This window comes from Aquarana catesbeiana, linkage group LG11, assembly GCF_042186555.1.
Source record: "Aquarana catesbeiana isolate 2022-GZ linkage group LG11, ASM4218655v1, whole genome shotgun sequence".
Classification (NCBI taxonomy): Eukaryota; Metazoa; Chordata; class Amphibia; order Anura; family Ranidae; genus Aquarana; species Aquarana catesbeiana.
Window position 1 is genome coordinate 280,160,817 of NC_133334.1, and position 20,934 is coordinate 280,181,750.

At 45.8% G+C, this 20,934-nt stretch overlaps 1 protein-coding gene across 1 annotated transcript; it reads right to left on the minus strand.

The window, feature by feature from the left end:
- Window positions 1-666: 666 nt before the first annotated feature.
- On the minus strand, window positions 667-1,271 carry LOC141112834 (large ribosomal subunit protein eL21). The gene has a single exon (XM_073605916.1). It carries the CDS (start codon window positions 1,208-1,210, stop codon window positions 728-730), a length of 483 nt encoding a protein of 160 aa, XP_073462017.1. The 5' UTR covers window positions 1,211-1,271; the 3' UTR covers window positions 667-727.
- Window positions 1,272-20,934: the final 19,663 nt, after the last annotated feature.

Consider the following 20,934-nt stretch of genomic DNA (forward strand, 5'->3'; position numbering starts at 1 on the left):
GAGGGAACACTTCGTGGGGAAGTCAGGGCTCTCAGGTGCTGTCCTGGGAGCTCAGGTTTCCTGGTTTTTTTTCATCAAACACCTTTTACCTCATGAGAGCTGTTCCTCCCATTCCACAGCTGAGGTGAAGTGCTGCTGGCTGGGCTCCCTCTCCCTCTTCATATGGGCTCAGGGTGAGTCCGACTGTCGTGGGCATCGCTCCTAGGCGGCGGCAAGACAGGCGGTGGCCGTTTACTATATTTTTTTCTCAGGTCCACCGCCTGTTGCTCATTTGCACCGCCGCCATATTGGGGATGGCAGCGGGGCTCCATCCGCCGGAAGTGAGGCATCCGGAGGGGGCGGCGCCCACGGAACAGGCGTGCGGCGTTATTTCCGCCGGAAATCGCAGAGGGAAAGGGGAGGAACGGGGCTGGTGCTTATTTAGCGGTTCTGGTCCGGCGCACTGGCGCTATTGGAGTCCGGAACCGGCGTTTAGCCACACAAACACAGCAAGCGCTCCTCGATGGAATCGATGGCGGCAGCGAGTGGGACAGGCACAGGCACCAGCAAGGCCCAGGTAAGGTGCAGTTGTATACTGTCTTCCCTGTACTGTGGGGTCTCTCTCTCTCTCTCTCTATCCCCCCCCCCCCGGTGGCAGGGGCCTGTCTGGGCACATAAAGCAGTTAGCTCTTTTTTTTTTTTTTTTTTTTTTTTTTTTTTGAGAAAAGGATGTTTTAATAGCAGTACTTTATGCCATGAACTCATATGGAATTGGCTCAAGGAGCTCAGGTTCCTTTCCAAATGTTCGGACAAAGTGAGCTTCACTTGGTTGGGCTGGCTGACGTTTTAGCTCCACCCAGGTGCCGTTCTCTTTTGCTTCTTTTTTCTTCCTCTCGTTTTCCTTCACACGTTGCAGGAAACTGTCTCTGCTCTTTGAGTGGCGGATGTGCTCTACGCGGACATTGATTCTCTTTGCAAGAATCTTGCCTTTGACTTGTTTGTTCACAATTATTCCAACAGCATGCTGTGTGACATTGTAGATCCGACCAGTCTTGCCATGGTAGCACTTGTGTGGCATACCTTTCTGGATTGTGCCTGTACCCTTGATGTCCACAATATCACCCTTCTTGTAGATGCGCATATAGGTTGACAGTGGCACCGGACCATGCTTGCGGAAGGGTCTAGAGAACATATAACGGGTTCCTCGTCTTTTGCCTCTTGTGTTCGTCATTTTTCACTAACAATTGCCCCCTACTGCAAGATGGCGGGTCCGGTGGAAAGCAAAGCAGTTAGCTCTTACTGTGCACCTGTGGTGAGCATCCTTGGGTATAGGACAGGTTGTCTCACTGGGATGGTTTCTTCTTTTGTCTCATGGCAGGCCAAGAGCTCTGATCCAGTGGCAAAAAGAAAATGTCCTTCATGTAAATCCAAGCTACCTGAAGGATAGAAGAAGACGTTATGTCAAGCTTGTATTGATTTGCTAGTTAAAGAAGAAGCTTCTTCCGCTTGCAGCGACTTGATTGCATCAGTTAAAAAGGAACTTGATGCGACTATTCAATCATTTCGCTCTTCCCTAGCAAACCCATCCCTGAGTCAGCCTACTACCTCACAGTCCTCCCAAGGCTCACTTATAGTCCCGGCGATGGAGACTGAGGCATCTCCTACCCCAGAGGGACATTCCCCCTCTCAATCTGAGGATTCTGATGAGGGTGAGGAAGGAGAAAATTTACCTTCAAGATTTAAATTGTCTTTAGAACAGGTAGATGGCCTGTTAAAAGCAATCTATACCACACTGGGTCTGGAGGAGGAAAGAAAGGAGTTATCTCTGCATGATAAAATGTATGCAGGGCTTAGCGAGCACAAAAATCGCATTTTCCCAGTACACTCTGTTATTTCTGAAGCTATTAAGAAAGAGTGGGCAGAGCCAGAGAGAAAGCCTTTCTTTCCCAAAGCCTTAAAAAGGCGTTTCCCTTTTGATGAAGATCCAGCGGCGGTTTGGAACAAAAACCCCAAACTAGATGCCGCGTTTTCCCAGGTCTCGAGGTCTACAGATTTGGCATTCGAGGACATGGGGGTGTTGAGAGATCCCATGGATAAAAGGATGGACCAGCTACTAAAGAGGGCTTGGCAATCCATCATGGGAAATCTTAAACCTACTATGGCAACTACAGTGGTATCCAGAAATATGGAGTTCTGGTTAGAGCAACTTAAGGCCCATATCTCAGCAGACTCACCAAAACAAGAAATTTTGGATTCATTTTCAACTCTGTCTGCCGCTGTCGCATTTATATCGGATGCTTCAGCGGAATCAATTAAAATGACAGCTAGATCTGCTGCCCTAGCCAACTCAGCCAGAAGGGCTCTGTGGTTGAAAACTTGGCCGGGGGACGCGGCATCCAAAAACAAGCTGTGTGGGATACCGTTCCTGGGTGACTTGCTTTTTGGACCTGATTTAGATGCGGTTCTAGATAGAACTGCTGATAAAAAGAAGTCTTTTCCCATCAAAAAGAAAAAGCAGCCAGTTAAACGGTTTTTTCGTTCCCAAAGGGCTCAAGAACAAACCAAACCCCAGGAGAAAAGAAAAAATTGGGCATTGCAGAAGGGTAAAGGCAAAGAAAATGTCCTTTTCCATCCTCCTGCAGCCTCCGGTAAAGCACAATGACTTGTGCGTACCAGTGGGGGGAAGGCTTCAAAGTTTCCTTCCCCTTTGGGCCAGCATGACAGAAAGTCTATATATTTTGGACATGCTGTCCCAAGGTTACAGGATAGAGTTTTCGGATCGCCCGCCAGAAAGATTCTTTGTAACAAACCTACCAAGGGATCTAACAAAGGCTCTGGCCATGAAGAACCTTTTAAAGGATCTGAGGCACCAGAGGGTAGTGATACCAGTATCCCCAGAAGAACAGGGTCAGGGTTTCTATTCACACATCTTTCTGATAAGAAAACCATCCGGAAACTTCCGTCTTATCCTCAACCTAAAACCCCTGAACAAGTCAGTCCTATACAAAAAGTTTTGTATGGACTCAATTTTCACGGTCAGAAACATTCTGACAAAAGATTGTTTTATGGCATCAATAGATCTGAGGGATGCTTATCTTCATATTCCTGTAGCACCTCAGTCCCAGAAGTTCCTGAGGTTTGCGGTGAATATGGGCAAGGAGATTATACATCTTCAGTTCAGGGCCCTTCCCTTCGGCCTGTCGTCAGCTCCTCGTATTTTTACGAAGATAATGGCGGAAGCTCTCGCCCCTCTTCGACTCCAGGGGATTGCGGTAATTCCATATCTGGACGACCTCCTCTTTTTTGCCCCATCCAGGGAAAAGTTGCAGGAGGATTTGAACAAATCCCGCAGTCATTTGGAGTCACTAGGGTGGATAGTGAATGTTCAAAAATCAAATTTCATCCCAGCTCAGCAAGTACTGTTTCTGGGTTATTTGATAGATTCAGTGGAGCAAAAGATTTTTCTCCCAGAAGAGAAAAAGATCAAGGTCCAAAGGGTAATAACGGCACTACAAACAAATCAACTGATTTCAGTCCGAAAGGTTATGTCGGCTCTGGGGACATTAACCTCTTCAATGCCAGCCATCCAATGGGCAAGGCTGCATTTCAGGACTCTCCAGAGGTTCCTTCTAAGGACATGGAACCACAGGACGGAGAGTTTGGATACAAAAGTAAAGATTCCCACCAGAGTCAAACGTTCACTTTGGTGGTGGAAAAGTCAGGTGGTACTGCAAAGAGGTCTTCTTTGGTCTTTTCCGACCGGGAAAGTGGTCACAACAGACGCCAGTTTGCAGGGATGGGGGGCCCACATGGGTCAAGCCTTAGCGCAGGGAACATGGTCCCAGTTCGAGGCCCAAAGATCCTCAAATTGGAGAGAGCTGAAGGCAGTTGCCCTAGCATTAGCTTTCTTCTCTCAAAACCTCATAGGTTGCCATGTCCAGATTTTGTCGGACAATGCCACGGCCATAGCCTACCTGAACAAACAGGGAGGCACAAGAAGCAGGGCCCTTCACTTACTGTCAGTAGAGATTCTGGAGTGGGCGGAGAACCACTTACTATCTCTATCCGCAGTCCATCTAAAAGGCACATTGAACGAAGTGGCGGATTATCTGAGCCGACAAAAAGTTCAGGAATCAGAGTGGAGTCTGAACAGGAAGGTGTTTGCATTAATCACCAGTGTTTGGGGCCTTCCGCAGGTAGATCTGTTTGCTTCAAAACAAAACACGCAGCTCCCGAATTTTTTCTCCCTTCAGAGAGACATTTGCTCTCAGGGGATAGATGCTCTGGCACATCCGTGGGATTTTCACCTGGGGTATGCTTTTCCTCCATTTCGATTAATCCCTCTAGTGTTGAGGAAAATACTGAAAGAGAGAGTATCAATCATTTTGATTACTCCATATTGGCCAAAGAGAGCTTGGTTTTCCACGATTCTGCAGTTGGCAATCAAACCATGTTGGCATCTCCCGCTCAGTCAGGATCTGTTGATTCAGGGGCCAGTGCTTCATCCAGGGGTAGACAGGTTAAAGCTCACTGCCTGGTATCTGAGGAGCAATTAATGAGAAGCAAAGGCTTTTCAGAACGTTTAACTGCTACGTTGCTTTCCAGTAGGAAAAAGGTAACCAGGGATATTTACGCCAAAGTATGGAAAGTCTATGTTTCTTTCTGTCATTCCGAACATAGGGGGGTTAAAGACCTAGTTTCAGTGCTGGAATTTTTGCAAAAGGGTGCAGACAAGAATCTGGCGGTCAGCACTCTTAAGGTGCAGGTGGCTGCCTTGGGAGTTTATCTGGAGAGATCCTTATCTTCAGAAACTCTGATCATGAGATTTTTCAAAGCACTTTCCAGGTCGAGACCGGTACCGGTGAAGCATTTCCCAAATTGGGATCTCTCGGTGGTTCTGCAGGCTCTGGCAAAAGAACCATTTGAGCCTTTACAGGCCATATCCCTAAAGAATTTAACTTTGAAGACTATTTTTCTGGTCGCAATTACTTCAGCAAGAAGGATTAGTGAACTGCACGCCCTATCAGTAAAAGAGCCTTTTTTGTCAGTTTTTCCTGATAGAGTTGTCCTTAAAGTAGATCCGGGGTTTTTGCCAAAAGTGGCAAGCTTTAGTAACAGGTCTCAAGAGATTACTCTACCAACCTTTTCTGCTAACCCTTTGGGTGCAAAGGAAGAGCAGTTTCACAATTTAGACGTAAGACGTATCCTATTACAGTATTTGGAAGTAACAGGAGGGTTTAGAGTTTCAGATTCATTATTTGTTCTTTTCTCTGGAAACAAGAAAGGCCAACAAGCATCAAAAGCATCATTGGCTAGATGGCTTAAGACAGCTATTTCTGTAGCCTATTCTCAAATGGGTTTATCTTCCCCGCTGGGAATTAGGGCTCATTCAACAAGAGCCCAGGCCACTACATGGGCAGAAAGAGCTGGTGCCACCCCAGATCAGATTTGTAAGGCGGCTACGTGGTCAAGCTACTTAACGTTTGTCCGTCATTACAGACTGGATCTCCTATCAGCAGGTGATCAGGCTTTTGGCAGAAAGGTTCTGCAGGCTGTGGTCCCTCCCTAGGGGGGTAAGTCTCTATTATCCTCTCAAGTGCTGTCCTGAAAGACGATAAGGGAAAATTCAAGTTAGACTTACCGGTAACTTGTTTTCCTTGAGTCTTTCAGGACAGCAGCATCCCGCCCTATTGTTTTTTCATATATATACTGTGACTAATCATATCTCGATTATGTGTTCCAGTTTGGGGCCGGAGGTTCTCTACTACTACTGACAATGTGTGGAAAGGAGCCTCCTTTTAAAGTTTGGTGGAAGAGGTGTTTCCTGTTGGCAAGGGGAGGAGTCACTCTCTCAAGTGCTGTCCTGAAAGACTCAAGGAAAACAAGTTACCGGTAAGTCTAACTTGAATTTTTGCTTTGGCTCTGGAGAAAACCAAGAACTGTTTAGGCTTTGGCTCTATAGGAGCAATCAAGCAAACTTCATCAAAAATGATTGGGAAAAAATGGGCATTAGAAATGATTCTCGTGGCCCATAGACAACAGTATGATTCTCATTCTTTCATTTTCCCCACTGAACCAAAAATGCTGATGGTAGAGTGTACATGCTACACAGGGGTGTAACTACAGTTCATGGGGCACCATAGCCAATTTATGATGGTTGGGCTGAGACGTTGGGCTGAGATGTTGGGCTGAGACGTTGGGCTGAGACGTTGGGCTGAGACGTTGGGCTGAGACGTTGGGCTGAGACGTTGGGCTGAGACGTTGGGCTGAGACGTTGGGCTGAGACGTTGGGCTGAGACGTTGGGCTGAGACGTTGGGCTGAGACGTTGGGCTGAGACGTTGGGCTGAGACGTTGGGCTGAGACGTTGGGCTGAGACGTTGGGCTGAGACGTTGGGCTGAGACGTTGGGCTGAGACGTTGGGCTGAGACGTTGGGCTGAGACGTTGGGCTGAGACGTTGGGCTGAGACGTTGGGCTGAGACGTTGGGCTGAGACGTTGGGCTGAGACGTTGGGCTGAGACGTTGGGCTGAGACGTTGGGCTGAGACGTTGGGCTGCTGACAGCAGTCCTTGCACTAAAGAGAGACCAGTGCTGTGGATAGAAGTAACCCCATTTATACTTTTCTGTTGGCCTGTCTTGACATGCCACCAGTTTACCGCTACCTCCACTACAGGTATTTGACCCTTCTGGGTGGAATGAATACCTGCAGTGGGCTTGTAGAGGCATACGTGGCAGGGGAAGGTCCAGATATTTACACATTGGAAGCATGGAAGTGGCAGCTTGTGGGCATGGCCAAATCCTCCATTCCCTTTGTACAGTGGTCAGATACACAGTGCCACCTACAGAGGGGGAGGTAAACTGCACCTGACTACAAGTGTTTTTAAAAGACTGGCTGGAGTGGTAATTAGTTTAATTGTGACAAATGAAAACCCCTCAGCCCCGGTCATTGGTGTCTATCACCCAACTATGTGATAATTCAACCCCAGCCAGCTTCATTGGTGTCAGTGATTTTCAGAGAATGGAAGTACTGTGTCTCTTTAGAATGCAGTATTTGCTGGCTTTGACCAAGTCAGTGGCAGAATTTTGAGCCAGCTGTTGGAAGAAGATCCCTCCGACACTGGTGGTCCTAGTGGCAGAACATATGAGTAGGGAAGGACTGGACCCAGACGAACAGCCCACACCACCTGGCCTTGGCTGGGCCCCCTCTGCTCTAGACCTTATAGTAGCCATGTGGGCCATACTTTAGCGTATACAAGGGCCGTCCTGCTGGTGGGCTTTACTGCTAATCCCATTGTGACAAACGCGGGAGTCGGCACCATTTACCCAAAGACAGATGCCAACGTTGGTGTATGTAAACTCGAAGAATAAAGTTATTTGCTCCATTTTGATGTGTTAAATAAGTGCTATAAGTTCAATAAATGCAAATACTTGTTGATCCCACCTGAAATCCAGGGAGGTTGTCACTGTGTACTCTGCCTCTGCTGCACTGGTAGCCAAAGCAGTTCTATGCCAGACCCCTAATGTCTCACTTTTGAGACAGTAAAAAACTGAGGACACAGATCTCAGATCCTTTCTCTGCAGCCTCAGCTGCACTTCAGAAATAAGAGGAAGTGCTCTGTACAGAGGCTTCCTGTTCACTCACAAACTGATGCTGTCAGGGTTGGGCTCAGCCCTTCCTTCTCTGAGCTGGCCGCTCAGCTGTTGGCTAATTGCCAGCTCCCATCTCTCTCCAGTTACTCAGCTGTTGATGATATCCTGCTCGTCAGTCCTGCCTACTTAAGCTGTCCAGTCCAGAGGTTCTCTGCCTTCGCCTTGGTCAACATCACAGAAACTATATCCTCTGATCCTGTTCACGACTTGCTTTTCTGACCTCCCTTCTGGCTCCAGATCCTGCTTGCTGTTCCACTACATTGATCCCTGACTTCTGGCTTGGCTGACTATCCGTTCTGGTTACTGAACTCTGGCTGTGTTTTGACTACGTTTGTTCTTTTTACTTTTATTATTGAACAAGTCTGATTTCACTGTACTTCTGTCTCGGTCTGATTTCATGTTTTCTGACAGAAGCACTGTGCTTCGGTTATGAATGACCACAGGGGTGATGGGTACTGATCACTCACTGTGTTCATACAGGAAAGGGGCCAGTACAACATGACGCAGGGGGATGAGAGCTGTGGGGTAAGGTGATCCTGGACAGGAAAGGTCATGATCAGAGGTGGGGGGGGTCATATTTGAAACTGGCCCCCCCCAACCCTTTGACTCCCTTACAACAGCTAACAGTTGACGGGGGAGAGGAGATGAAGCTGGTTGGCTTGCGGGAGGGGTTTCACGGAACTGCCGGAGTCATAAAGCTGCGCAGGTCCCCCTGTTCAACTGATTGGGCCTGGGCCCTATACAGGAGGGCCAGTGCTACCCCCTTATCGGTGACCATAAATAGCTGTGGCTTGAGTTCAGCTTAATTGAACATGGTCAGTTTGTCTATTTCCTATAAAAAAAATGAAATAAATTAAACAAATATTAAAAAAATAAAAAACAATATTAAAATTAAAAATTACAAAAAAAAAATAAAAAAAATAATAAAATTAAAAATTACAATACTAGCATGCTGAATTGATATCTGATGTGAACTACATCTACTTTTTATGTCTGGTTATATAAATGTGTGACATCTCAAACCTTTACCTGATTTAAAAAAAAATATTAAAAATAAAAACCAGTATTAAAAATAAACCAATATTAAAAATGTATAAAAACCAACATAAAGAAATATTAAAAATAAAAACAATTCCCTGGTTTTCCGAAGCAGAATTTCCTAGCATTTTTTGTTTTCCGACACCGCTAATGTTGTACCATCGGAATGTCCCCATCCATCATACGTACTTCTGTCATGACACAAATAAGAGCAAAACCAGCTTTTTGTCAGCAGCACTTGACATAATCAGGCGGCTGTTTCAGGAGCGATAAAGAAAATAAACTGGGAAAGGTCTCCAATCCCACAGCAGAATTCTTCTTTGACTTTAATGAAATGAAATATATCCGGAAGGCTTGTGAGTGACAGGCTGATCCAGCAAACGGCGTATGAACCAGTTTTTTTTTTCCCCTCCTCTGGTGGAATATCGGCGCAATTTGTAGCATGTGTCAGAAGTAAAACTGTGTGCGTTGCGTATTTAAAGGTCCATTTCCACATTCAGCGCGTGATTTCCCAACTTTCACAAGTGTTTTCTATTGGTTTCCTATGCAGTTGAAGTAAATAACAGCACAGTGCGCAGCGTGGAGGGAAGTGGAGTAGTTTGTAGTATATCCTGTAAAGCGCAGTGTACATAGTGGATTGGTTTGATATACACGAAATTACCAAAAGTATTGTGACGCCCGCCTTTACACGCACATCAACTTTAATGGCATCCCAGTCTTAGTCCATAGGGTTCAATATTGAGTTGGCCCACCCTTTGCAGCTATAACCCTTCTTTTTCAAGACCCCTGCAATCCCCCCCCTGGCATGCTGTTAATCAACTTATGGGCCACATCCTGATGGCTGCCCCCCCGTTCTTGCATAATCAATGCTTGGAGTTTGTCAGAATTTGTAGGTTTTTTTTTTTTTTTTTTTTTGTTCACCCACCTCTTGAGGATTGACCACAAGTTCTCAATGGGATTAAGGTCTGGGCAGTTTCCTGGCCATGGACCCAAAATTTGGGGGTTTTATTCCCCAAGCCTTAGTTATCACGTTTGCCTTATGGCAAGGTGCTCCATCATGCTGGAAAAGGCATTGTTCCTCACCAAACTGTTCTTGGATGATTGGGAGAAGTTGCTCTCAGGATGTTTTTGCACCCTTCCTTAGTCATGGCTGTGTAATAAGGCAAAAATTGTGAGTGAGCCCCCTCCCATGGCTGAGAAGCAAACCCCACACACGAATGGTCTCAGGGTGCATGACCCAGGACTGATGGTGGCACTCACCTTTTCTTCTCTGGACGAGGTTTTTTCCGGATGCCACAAACAATTGGAAAGGGGATTCACCTTTTGCAGAATATCATTCTGTCCCCGATGTTTTACTGGAGAGAAGTGGCTTCTTTGTTGCCCTTCTTGACACCAGGCCATCCTCCAAAAGTCTTCTCCTCACTGTGCATGCCGATGTATTCACACCTGCTTTCTGCCATTCCTGAGCAAGCTCTGCACTGGTGGTGCCTCGATCCCGCAGCTGAATCATCTGTAGGAGACGGTCCTGGCGCTTGCTGGACTTTCTTGGTTGCCCTGAAGCCTTCTTCACAGATGCAGTGGAAATGTTTTTTTTTTTTTTTTAAGAGATTAAGTTCATTTTCATGGCAAAGAGGGACTTTGCAATTCTTCTGATCACTCTTCATAACGTTTTTGTCAGAAACCATGAATCAGACTGAGACAGAAATGCAGTAAAAAATCACACCTTTTAATGTGATAGTAAAATAATAGTACAGGTCAGTAAACTTGGGCAAAACATAAGGCAGGGATCAGAAGCCAATGCGGGTAGTCTGACAAGCCAGTAAGCAGGAAACCGGAGATCCACGTAGTCGGAGGCAGAAGAACAAGATCGGGGGCCAGAAGGGACGTCAGCCAGGCAAAGTCTTTTCACAGGAACACAGCAGAGGAACTCCAGATATGTTGACCAGGCGAAGGCAGGGAAGGAATGAGCAAGGCAGTTTATGCTCACAAAGTGCTGCAACCCAAATCCATAATTGGTTGTTTTGGCTCCCATTGTTAAAAAAACAAACAAAATGCATTTAGCAAAAAAAAATCAATGCAAGTGCTTTTAAATTGTGTTAAACACAACACTAGTGGTGTGAATCCAACCTCAGGGAAGACCTAATGGTGGCCATACAAACTTCAATAAATTGATTTTTTCTGATCTCTTCCAACAGGAATATATTCAAAGACCCATTATATACTGTAGAAAATGTAGCGGCTTAACTACAGGGGAATAATGGAGGAGATTGGTTCTTCCATATGCTGTAGCTCCTCCTATTCAGCTTCTTTTTTTTTTTCTGCCCCCCGCCACCTCCTTATCCCCCCCAAGCTCTGCTTGGTTCTCCCCTTCCCTCTCCCACTGGTTGCTGCGGGGGATGTGTCAGAATAGAGAGTGAGGGAAGGGCCGGTAAATTGGCCCTTTCCTTGTCTGAATGAATAGTCAGTGATCAGTACCAATCGCTCCTGTGTCTCTTCATAACTGAAGCATAATAAACCCTTCACTATGCTTCAGTTTATGAAAGAACAGGAAGCTCTGTATAGAGCTATTCCTGTTCATTCTGTGCAGCTGAGTCTGCAGGGCTGTGTCCTCAATCTCCTTTCTCTGTCTCAAAGGTGACCCCCTGATATCTCACCAGAGATTGCCATTTGCTTACCAGGACTTAAATTACATTTCCCTGGGCCCCATCACGTCAACAGAGGGCCCAAAAAGTGAGAGCAGAAGAGGGTTTTTTTTTTTCATTTTTTAGAGCATAGGTGGATAAAGGCAGTGCCGTCAGTGGGGTTGGGGGGCCCCATCAGGAAGGCTGTACGGGGCCCCATGCTTTCTAACAGCAGTCCTACCCATGCCTCACTACCCTCTCCTGTTAAAAGTTTCTTCTGCAATAAATTACAAAAAATTCACCCAGACTGATTCCTGCACCAGAGTGAATGGACTATTGCTGCGTGCCTGGCTGCCTTTGCACTGCTTTGGAAAAGAACCTGAATAATCCACAGCGGCCCCTTCGGGGGCAGCGCCTAGACATGTGCAATTTGTTTTGTTCCAAATCAAAATTCGGACAGATTTTTTGTTATTTGGACGTATCCAAATTCTGAATCACGATGGTTACGAATTTGAACAAATACTCTGAAATAACGAAATTAAATTTGCTTAAAATCACGATATTTGAATTGGGAAATGAATGTGAATATATCCTAGATGTGAAAAATTCATCAGCCACAATTTAATTGAAAAATTGACTTTTCGGAATTTGGTGGGGTGGCAATTTGGTGGAATGGAAAGTTGGTGGAATGGAATTGAAGTTTGGTGAAATTTGGGTCAAGCGGAATGGAAATTTGGGTGGAACTGCAAAGTTGATGGAAACTTGGGTGGAACTAGAAAGTTGATGGCAATTTGGGTGGAACTGGAAAGTTGATGGAAACTTGGGTGGAACTGGAAAGTTGATGGAAACTTGGGTGGAACTGGAAAGTTGATGGCAATTTGGGTGGAACTGGAAAGTTGATGGAAACTTGGGTGGAACTGGAAAGTTGATGGAAACTTGGGCGGAACTGGAAAGTTGATGGAAACTTGGGCGGAACGGGAAAGTTGATGGAAACTTGGGCGGAACGGGAAAGTTGATGGCAATTTGGGCGGAACGGGAAAGTTGATGGCAATTTGGGCGGATCGGGAAAGTTGATGGCAATTTGGGCGGATCGGAAAAGTTGATGGCAATTTGGGCGGAACGGAAAAGTTGATGGCAATTTGGGCGGAACGGGAAAGTTGATGGCAATTTGGGCGGATCGGGAAAGTTGATGGCAATTTGGGCGGATCGGGAAAGTTGATGGCAATTTGGGCGGATCGGGAAAGTTGATGGCAATTTGGGCGGATCGGGAAAGTTGATGGCAATTTGGGCGGATCGGGAAAGTTGATGGCAATTTGGGCGGATCGGGAAAGTTGATGGCAATTTGGGCGGATCGGGAAAGTTGATGGCAATTTGGGCGGATCGGGAAAGTTGATGGCAATTTGGGCGGATCGGGAAAGTTGATGGCAATTTGGGCGGATCGGGAAAGTTGATGGCAATTTGGGCGGATCGGGAAAGTTGATGGCAATTTGGGCGGATCGGGAAAGTTGATGGCAATTTGGGCGGATCGGGAAAGTTGATGGCAATTTGGGCGGATCGGGAAGGTTGATGGCAATTTGGGCGGATCGGGAAAGTTGATGGCAATTTGGGCGGATCGGGAAAGTTGATGGCAATTTGGGCGGATCGGGAAAGTTGATGGCAATTTGGGCGGATCGGGAAAGTTGATGGCAATTTGGGCGGATCGGGAAAGTTGATGGCAATTTGGGCGGATCGGGAAAGTTGATGGCAATTTGGGCGGATCGGGAAAGTTGATGGCAATTTGGGCGGATCGGGAAAGTTGATGGCAATTTGGGCGGATCGGGAAAGTTGATGGCAATTTGGGCGGATCGGGAAAGTTGATGGCAATTTGGGCGGATCGGGAAAGTTGATGGCAATTTGGGCGGATCGGGAAAGTTGATGGCAGGCAATTTGGGCGGATCGGGAAAGTTGATGGCAGGCAATTTGGGCGGATCGGGAAAGTTGATGGCAGGCAATTTGGGCGGATCGGGAAAGTTGATGGCAGGCAATTTGGTCGGATTCATAAAATTCTAATTGAATTTGAAAACGAATAAACAAAACACATTTTGTTTTCCTTTCTGCACATGATTAGTAGCAATACATTGGTAACATAATTACCAAAATTTTAATAATTTAAACCTAACAAAAAAAATTGATATTGCAAGCTGGCGTAAATTTGGTTGCACAGAAAATATTCCATTGGAGGTTTGCTTCTCCCGGATACGTCTGTGCTACAGTATTCAAGCCTATTCTCTCTGGACTGCCTACCAAACCGGCTGCCGCTATGCGAATAGCTGAAATGTGCGATAATGTTTTATGCCTGTTCTGCAATTACCTTAAATTGGTTACGTTTTTCTTTGTCAGCCCAACTAAATGCAATGCGAGTGGAAGTGCTCTATTATCTCCAGCCTTGCAACGATACCGGTATCTGTTCACCAGGGCTGTTTGGACTTTGAAAGCTTTTAATGTTTTGTTTGTCGGCATATATAGAAAATGGATTCTCGTTTTAACATCTACTTACCAGTCTAAAAAAAAGACAGCTTTTAGTGGCGTCCAGCTTCTATAGATTTATGCTCTGTTCTGTCTCCATTAATTTATGGGTATTGTACGTCGGACAAAGGAATAATCGTCATGAGTACAGATGGAACCCTGCAGGCTTCGAATCGGGAAATTAAAGTTGAATACTATAAAATATATAGAACTTGTATTCATTCATTGCTAACACTGCTACAGTACTTCTAGTGCATCTACTTAATGACCCCATAGACGGTTATAACTTTGTTAATTGCATGCATAGGTAATGTGTAGATGTAACCCTTCTCAGTATGAGATCACTGTGCTTTCCCTTCCGTCTATTTTACTCCAGAATGGCGCCATCTTTTGGTTAGGCATTCTACTTCCTGCACTGAGATGCCCACTCAAAAATATCGTTCTATAAACCGCCAGAGCCTGGGCAGTTCCTGTGCTGCATTCACATGTCTAAACAGTGGCAGCTCGTGCATTGTGGTTGCACAGGCGCGGCCTCCCCAACACCACCGCCACCCTACCTATCCATGCGCACGGCCCTATGGCGGGGGGGGGGGGGGTGTTTTGAAGCACATGATTAGAGCCAGAGGCTCTAATAGGCTTCAAAGGGTGGACTCAGAGCGCAGATCCCACCCAGTTGTGTGACAATAGCGAATTCATTTTCTCTATTTTCACACTAAATCTTCTCCCTGTCAATCAGGAAGCAGGCGTGAGACCTATTTCCCGATTGGCCAAAACGTCAGGCGATCCTATTGGACGCCTGATGTGGAGCCAGGGAGGAAGCCACTGGAGCCAGAGAGACAGCCTGTTTGCCTGGAGCCCGCTAGCCTGGAGCCCGCTAGCCTGGAGCCCGCGCCTGCTACCCACTAGCCTGGCACCCGCTGCCCGCACCCGCTAGCCTGGAGCCCGCTAGCCTGGAGCCCGCTAGCCTGGAGCCCGCTAGCCTGGAGCCCGCTAGCCTGGCACCCACTACCCGCTAGCCTGGCACCTGGCACCCGCTAGCTTGGCACCCGCTAGGCTGGAGCCCGCTGCCTGCACCCGCTAGGCTGGAGCCCGCTGCCTGCACCCGCTAGGCTGGAGCCCGCTGCCTGCACCCGCTAGGCTGGAGCCCGCTGCCTGCACCCGCTAGGCTGGAGCCCGCTGCCTGCGACCGCTAGCCTGGAGCCCGCTGCCCACAACCGCTAGCCTGGAGCCCTCAAACTGCAAATCTCCACGAAAGTGTAACCGATGCGTCGGGCCATTAGTGGACCAGTCTTTGGAAGTAAAGTGTAAATTTTTGTTTATTAAAAATCTTGCAAGCATACAGCTTGTTATTAAAACATATTTACGTAGTTAGGTCCATATATATTTGGACACGGGCACAATGTTCATACTTTTGGCTCTGTACGCCACCAGAATAAAATTTAAAAGGAAACAATCCAAATGAATTTGAAGTTCAGACTTTCAGCTTTTAATTCGAGGGTTTGAACATGCATATAATAAAGTACAAATTTTCGGAACTGCAACCATTTCTATGCGCAGTCCCCCCATTTTCAGGGGATGAAATGTAATTGGATAAATGAATATAATCATAAATGTTCATTTTTTTATATTTTGTTGAGAATCCTTTCCTGGCAATGAGTGCCTGACGTCTGGAACCCATGGACATCACCAAAGACTGGCTTTCCTCCTTTCTGTTGCTTTGCCAGGCTCGAACTGCAGCTGTCTTCAGTTGTTCTTTGTGGGTCTTTCTGCCTTTTAGTTTTGCCTTCAGCAAGTGAAATGCTCAATTGGGTTGAGATCAAGTGATTGACTCGGCCATTGCAGAATATTCCACTTCTTTTCCTTCTAAAGCTCCTGGGTTGCTTTTTGCAGTGTGTTTTAACCATTGTTCATCTGTACTGTGAAGCGCCGTCCAATCAACTTTGCTGCATTTGTCTGAATCTGGGCTGACAGTATATCTCTAAACACTGCAGAATTCATCCGACGTCTTCTGTCACATCATCAATAAATGCCAATGACCCAGTGCCACTGGAAGCCATGCATGCCCATGCCATCACATTGCAAGCTCCACCATGTGACCACAGATGGCATTGTGTGCTTTGGATCATGAGCTGTTCCAAGCCTTCTCCACGCTTTTTTCTTCCTTTCATTCTAGTACAGAATAATCTTAGTTTTATCCACCCAAAGAATGCTTTTCCAGAACTGCTCTGGCTTTTTTTAGATTTTTTTTTTGGCAAAGTCTAATCTGGCTTTTCTTTCTTCAGGCTTATGAATGGTTTGCACCTTGTGGTGAACCCACTGTATTTGCTCTCATGAAGTCTTCTCTTTATTGTAGACTTTGACAATGATACGCCCACCTCCTGGAGAGTGTCCTTCACTTGTCCGGATGTTGTGAATGGGTTCTTCTTTACCATAGAGAGGATCCTGGGATCATCCACCACTGTTGTCTTCCCTGGACGTCTAGGCCTTTTTATGTTGCTGAGCTCACCAGTGCATTCTTCTTTCCTCAGAATGTATCAAACTGTTAATTTGGCCACTCCTAATGTTGCTACTGTCTCTCTGATGGATTGGTTTAGTTTTTTTAAAGCCTTACAATGGCCTTTTTCACTTGCATGGACAGCTCCTTTGAACGCATGATGTAGGTTCACAGCAATAGATTCCAAATGCAAATACCACACTTAGAATCAACTCCAGACCTTTTACCTGCTTAATTGATGAAGAAATAACAAAGGAGTAGCCCACACCTGGCCATAAAACCGCTTTTGATTCAATTGTCCAATTAAGTTTGGTCCCTTGAAAAGGGAGGGTGGGTATTAAGGGCTTTAATTCCTAAACCCTTCCCTCTGATTTGGATGCCCTCAAATTAAATCTGAGAGTGTGCACCTTCAGCCCATATCCATTAAATAACTATAGCTTGAATGTTTTAGTAAATACCTAAACTAAAATTGTGCCTGTGTCCAGATATATATATGGACCTAATTGTATACTGTATACAAAATAAATGAACACCGTGCACTCCATGTGAAGTAACGGACTACTAAGCCAACTAGAAAAAGTGTCTCAACCAAAATCCTGATGCGTCTCAAAAGACTTGTATGACCACTCCGCATGATTCAAGCAGGAAAGGGATACCCAGAGCCCCACCCACAACCACAGTCCTCCCCAGAGCGATGCTTCAAGTTGCCATTCAACTAAACTAAACTGGAACTAAAGTGTAGCACCCTCATCTGGTTAGGTTGTTGCATTTTGTTTTTGGCTCCATTGAAATGAATTGAGCGGTGATTGGGTAGGTCTGTTTAGGGTTTCCTGAGCTGAAAGCTGCTTCTGAAAGAAGTTTACAGAGCATACGCCCGGAGATTTAGATGATCAGTTGAATATTTATCACGCCCCAGCCAAACTCTGGAAGGAGCCGTCCAGAAGGTGGCTAGGGAGGGCATAAATGTGCAGGAGACCTGAGCACAGTGTTTCCTTTCAGGGAGGCTTCCACTTCACCTGGGGCTGCTGCCCCTGGGAGAGCGCTCCCATTAAGACAAGAATCTGCTGTTTGGGCTTCAGCAACTGTTACACTGATCTCCCTGGGGAAGATTGGACTGCTGCTTTAGGGTCCTAGATATCCTGGCCATTTCCTGCTACCTCCAGAAAGCTGCTATTGAAAGACTACAGAGAAGTTTCCTGTTCTATTGTTACTGATCATTTTGGAGTATCCTGTGACCCTAAACCCCTCTCCTAGAATCTGCTTCTTTCACCTTGCTGGAAACTGTGAGTGCACAGTGAGTTTGTTGTGAGCGGTTACTGCATCACTTCAATACAAGTCTTCAATTGCACCTACCAATGTGAATTATTGCCGCTACACCATACCTACATGACTCTGGAAGAAGCTTCTAGAGCATGGGTGCTCAACCTGTTGCCCTCCAGCTGTTTGCAGAAGGCAAAGGCTTGATAGAACTTGTAATTCTGCAACAGCTGGAGGGTCACAGGTTGAGCGCCCATGTTCTAGAGCTTAGGGTGGGAGGATTTAAATTCCCAGCCTTAATATTTGGTAGGGCCTAGCCAATCCCTGGGGAGGTGTTCCCAGATGGTGGCTGGGTTACTGTTCCATACAGTAGGCTGGAATCCTGCAGAGAGTTTTCTTGTCTTTCACTGTGGGGATGGATCCAAGCGCTCAAGAGAGGGGAGGGGCCGTTTGCCTCTGGACCCCCCTTCTTGGACTGGGACTGGAAGCCGGGCTACTCTGCTGGAGGTCATATCTCTGGACTGAATATTGCCAGGATCTGAGTAGAGCCAAACCCTTGTATGCAGTGTCTGATGGTCCTGCAGCAGCAAGAAGCTACACCATTTCAGCTTACTTCTACCAAACTTATCCAGCAACACCCGCCCCTGGTTCCCAGCTAGGAAAGGATACAATATTGCTGCTGCTTGGAGACCTTCACCAAAATTTTGTCAATTTGGGAACTATCCACCAACATGAGTTGCTATGGAGCAAAATTGTTTTTAAAAGTTCCCCTTTAAAGCCAAGAGCTGCAGTCCAAGAACATAGTCAGTCAGCTCTAAATAAACTCGAAGCGTTGATTTGATGTCTTCAAACCAGGTGTGCAGTGTACCTAATTTCATAATGAAAAAAATTAAAGGCATCTCTGTACAAAATAAACATATCCTAAAACTTTAAAGGGGATTGTTCAGCATGCAGGGCTGCCGAGACTTGAATTTTATAAGCGGCATAAAAAAAAAACTGTATAAAGCATCGCCGGTCTTTGATCTATGAAATGTCACCAGGACATGAACGGGGGACGTAAAACCACCATTCAGAGGAAATAATGACAGAGCTTTGGCGTAACGAGAAGATGAAAGAAAAGCCATGTGCCGATAGAAAACCTTGAGTCGTTCTACAATTTAAAGTTCTAATAGAAATGAGGGGGAGTTATGCAAATTAGCTTTTTTTTAAGGTTTGTATTTTACAAAACAACCTTTGTAATTGTTCTACAAAGTAATCTGGTTTGGAGAACGAGTTAGAGCAGGGGGGGGGAGGGAGGTTGTAGACTGGATAAGGGGGCCCAAGGCAGCCTTGGCCCGGCGACGGGGGGCCCAATGCAGAGGGGGGCCCAATTGCTTATTGAACCCCTTAGCAACCTCTGGAGGAACCCTAAAGTTCCATGGAGCCCTGGTTGAGAAATCCTGTTGTAGAGTATAATATATGGAGTTTGTAGAGTGGGTAGAGGGCTCTATGAGGGTTTTAATAAGTTTCCAATATACATTTTATTCCACACAAAGCATAAACTCTTCATTTTAGTTGTGATGGTATTCATTGAGTAGATTTGGGGGGGGTGGATGTAGAATGACTAAAACCCTACATAGATACCATCCCAAAAGGATATAGAATCAAGAGTCAACGAATAGTTAAGACAAAAGATACGTTTCTATTCCATAGTTTTATAACCCAAAAGGACCCTGAGCTCCTTGGCCTGCCCCTGGTTTATGAGATATTGCTGGATATCAGATAACCTGTACACAATTCTGTTGAAAATGTTTGGGTAACTGAATATCTCATAAATTCTTAAGGTCAATGTTTTGGAAATCCTGTTTCTTATAAAGAATGTCAACATTTGCTAATACCGATATAATCTTGTCAATATTGTATGTAGCGCTGACAACTTTTGTTTTTAGCCATATGTGTGTTATGCAGTACATAAGTTGTTATAGTGCCATCTTGTGGATAATTGAAAAGGTACAATACTTTTACGTTTCATGATTAAGTGAAGTGACATGGAAGTGATTGATTACTTCGGAACTTTAGCTGTGACCTACCCACAATGCTCCTGGATAAGAGAACTGAACTGCATTGTGGGAGGATATAAAAGGGTAAGGAGCGGCCATCTTAGTCTCTTGTTCCTGGGACGCGTGGCCTGCTAGCAGAACTCTGTGGGTGTGTGTCCCACAGGGTTGCTGCCTACTTTGTGAAGGAGCAGAGCAGCTGCAAGGATCCTGCCGTCGTATCACAGTGTGCTGGAGCAGCAGAAGTGATTGTCCTGGAGACCCGTGGAGGAGGTAACCGAGGACTCCTGGTCGTTAGTGAACGGAACAGTGTGACGGCGTGGTGGTGCCTTCATACGGACTGAGAACTGCTGAAACTGAGACATCCATCTGCCTGGATCCCATGTGGTGAGAGGGTTAACACCCGGAAGTTTGTTTAATACTACACAAACTTAGAACTGTTACAGAGTTTTGCTGGGACTGATAGTCCCACGGAACAAGTTAAGTTGGAAAACAGTACATCTGTGTAGACTTCAGTATTCAAGAGCGGATGCCAGATGTTTGTCTTCTTCATATGAGAACACTAATGCCCCGTACACACGGTCGGATTTTCCGATGGAAAATGTCCGATCGGAGCGTGTTGTCGGAAATTCCGACCGTGTGTGGGCTCCATCGGACATTTTCCATCGGATTTTCCGACACACAAAGTTGGAGAGCAGGAGATAAAATTTTCCGACAACAAAATCCGTTGTCGGAAATTCCGATCGTGTGTACACAAATCCGACGGACAAAGTGCCACGCATGCTCAGAATAAATAAAGAGATGAAAGCTATTGGCCACTGCCCCGTTTATAGTCCCGATGTACGTGTTTTACGTCACCGCGTTCAGAACTATTGGATTTTCCGACAACTTTGTGTGACCGTGTGTATGCAAGACAAGTTTGAGCCAACATCCGTTGGAAAAAATCCTAGGATTTTGTTGTCGGAATGTCCGAACAAAGTCCGACCGTGTGTACGCCCTATTAGTCTGCCGGATTATAACTGCCTTAGTGTATTACCTTACACTGCTCAACACCCAAGAGGAACCCCTTGTGGATTACAATTACAAGTTCTTAGCTAGCGAAGACTGAAGACGTCAGGACTATCTTTTTTTCATTGCAGGGCTCTGCATTTAGTTACAAAGAATAGTGACTTTACAGTTTAGAGCAGGGGGAGCTCCCTGGTACAAATATATATAATTAGGTATATTTGTGTATGCTACCAATTGTCATAACCATTTCCTATACTGTTGCACTACGTTGGTGTGATAGTATAGTCATTGTAATAACTTTTGTTATAAATATATTATTTATTCAAAGAAAGAAGTTATTCTCGGTT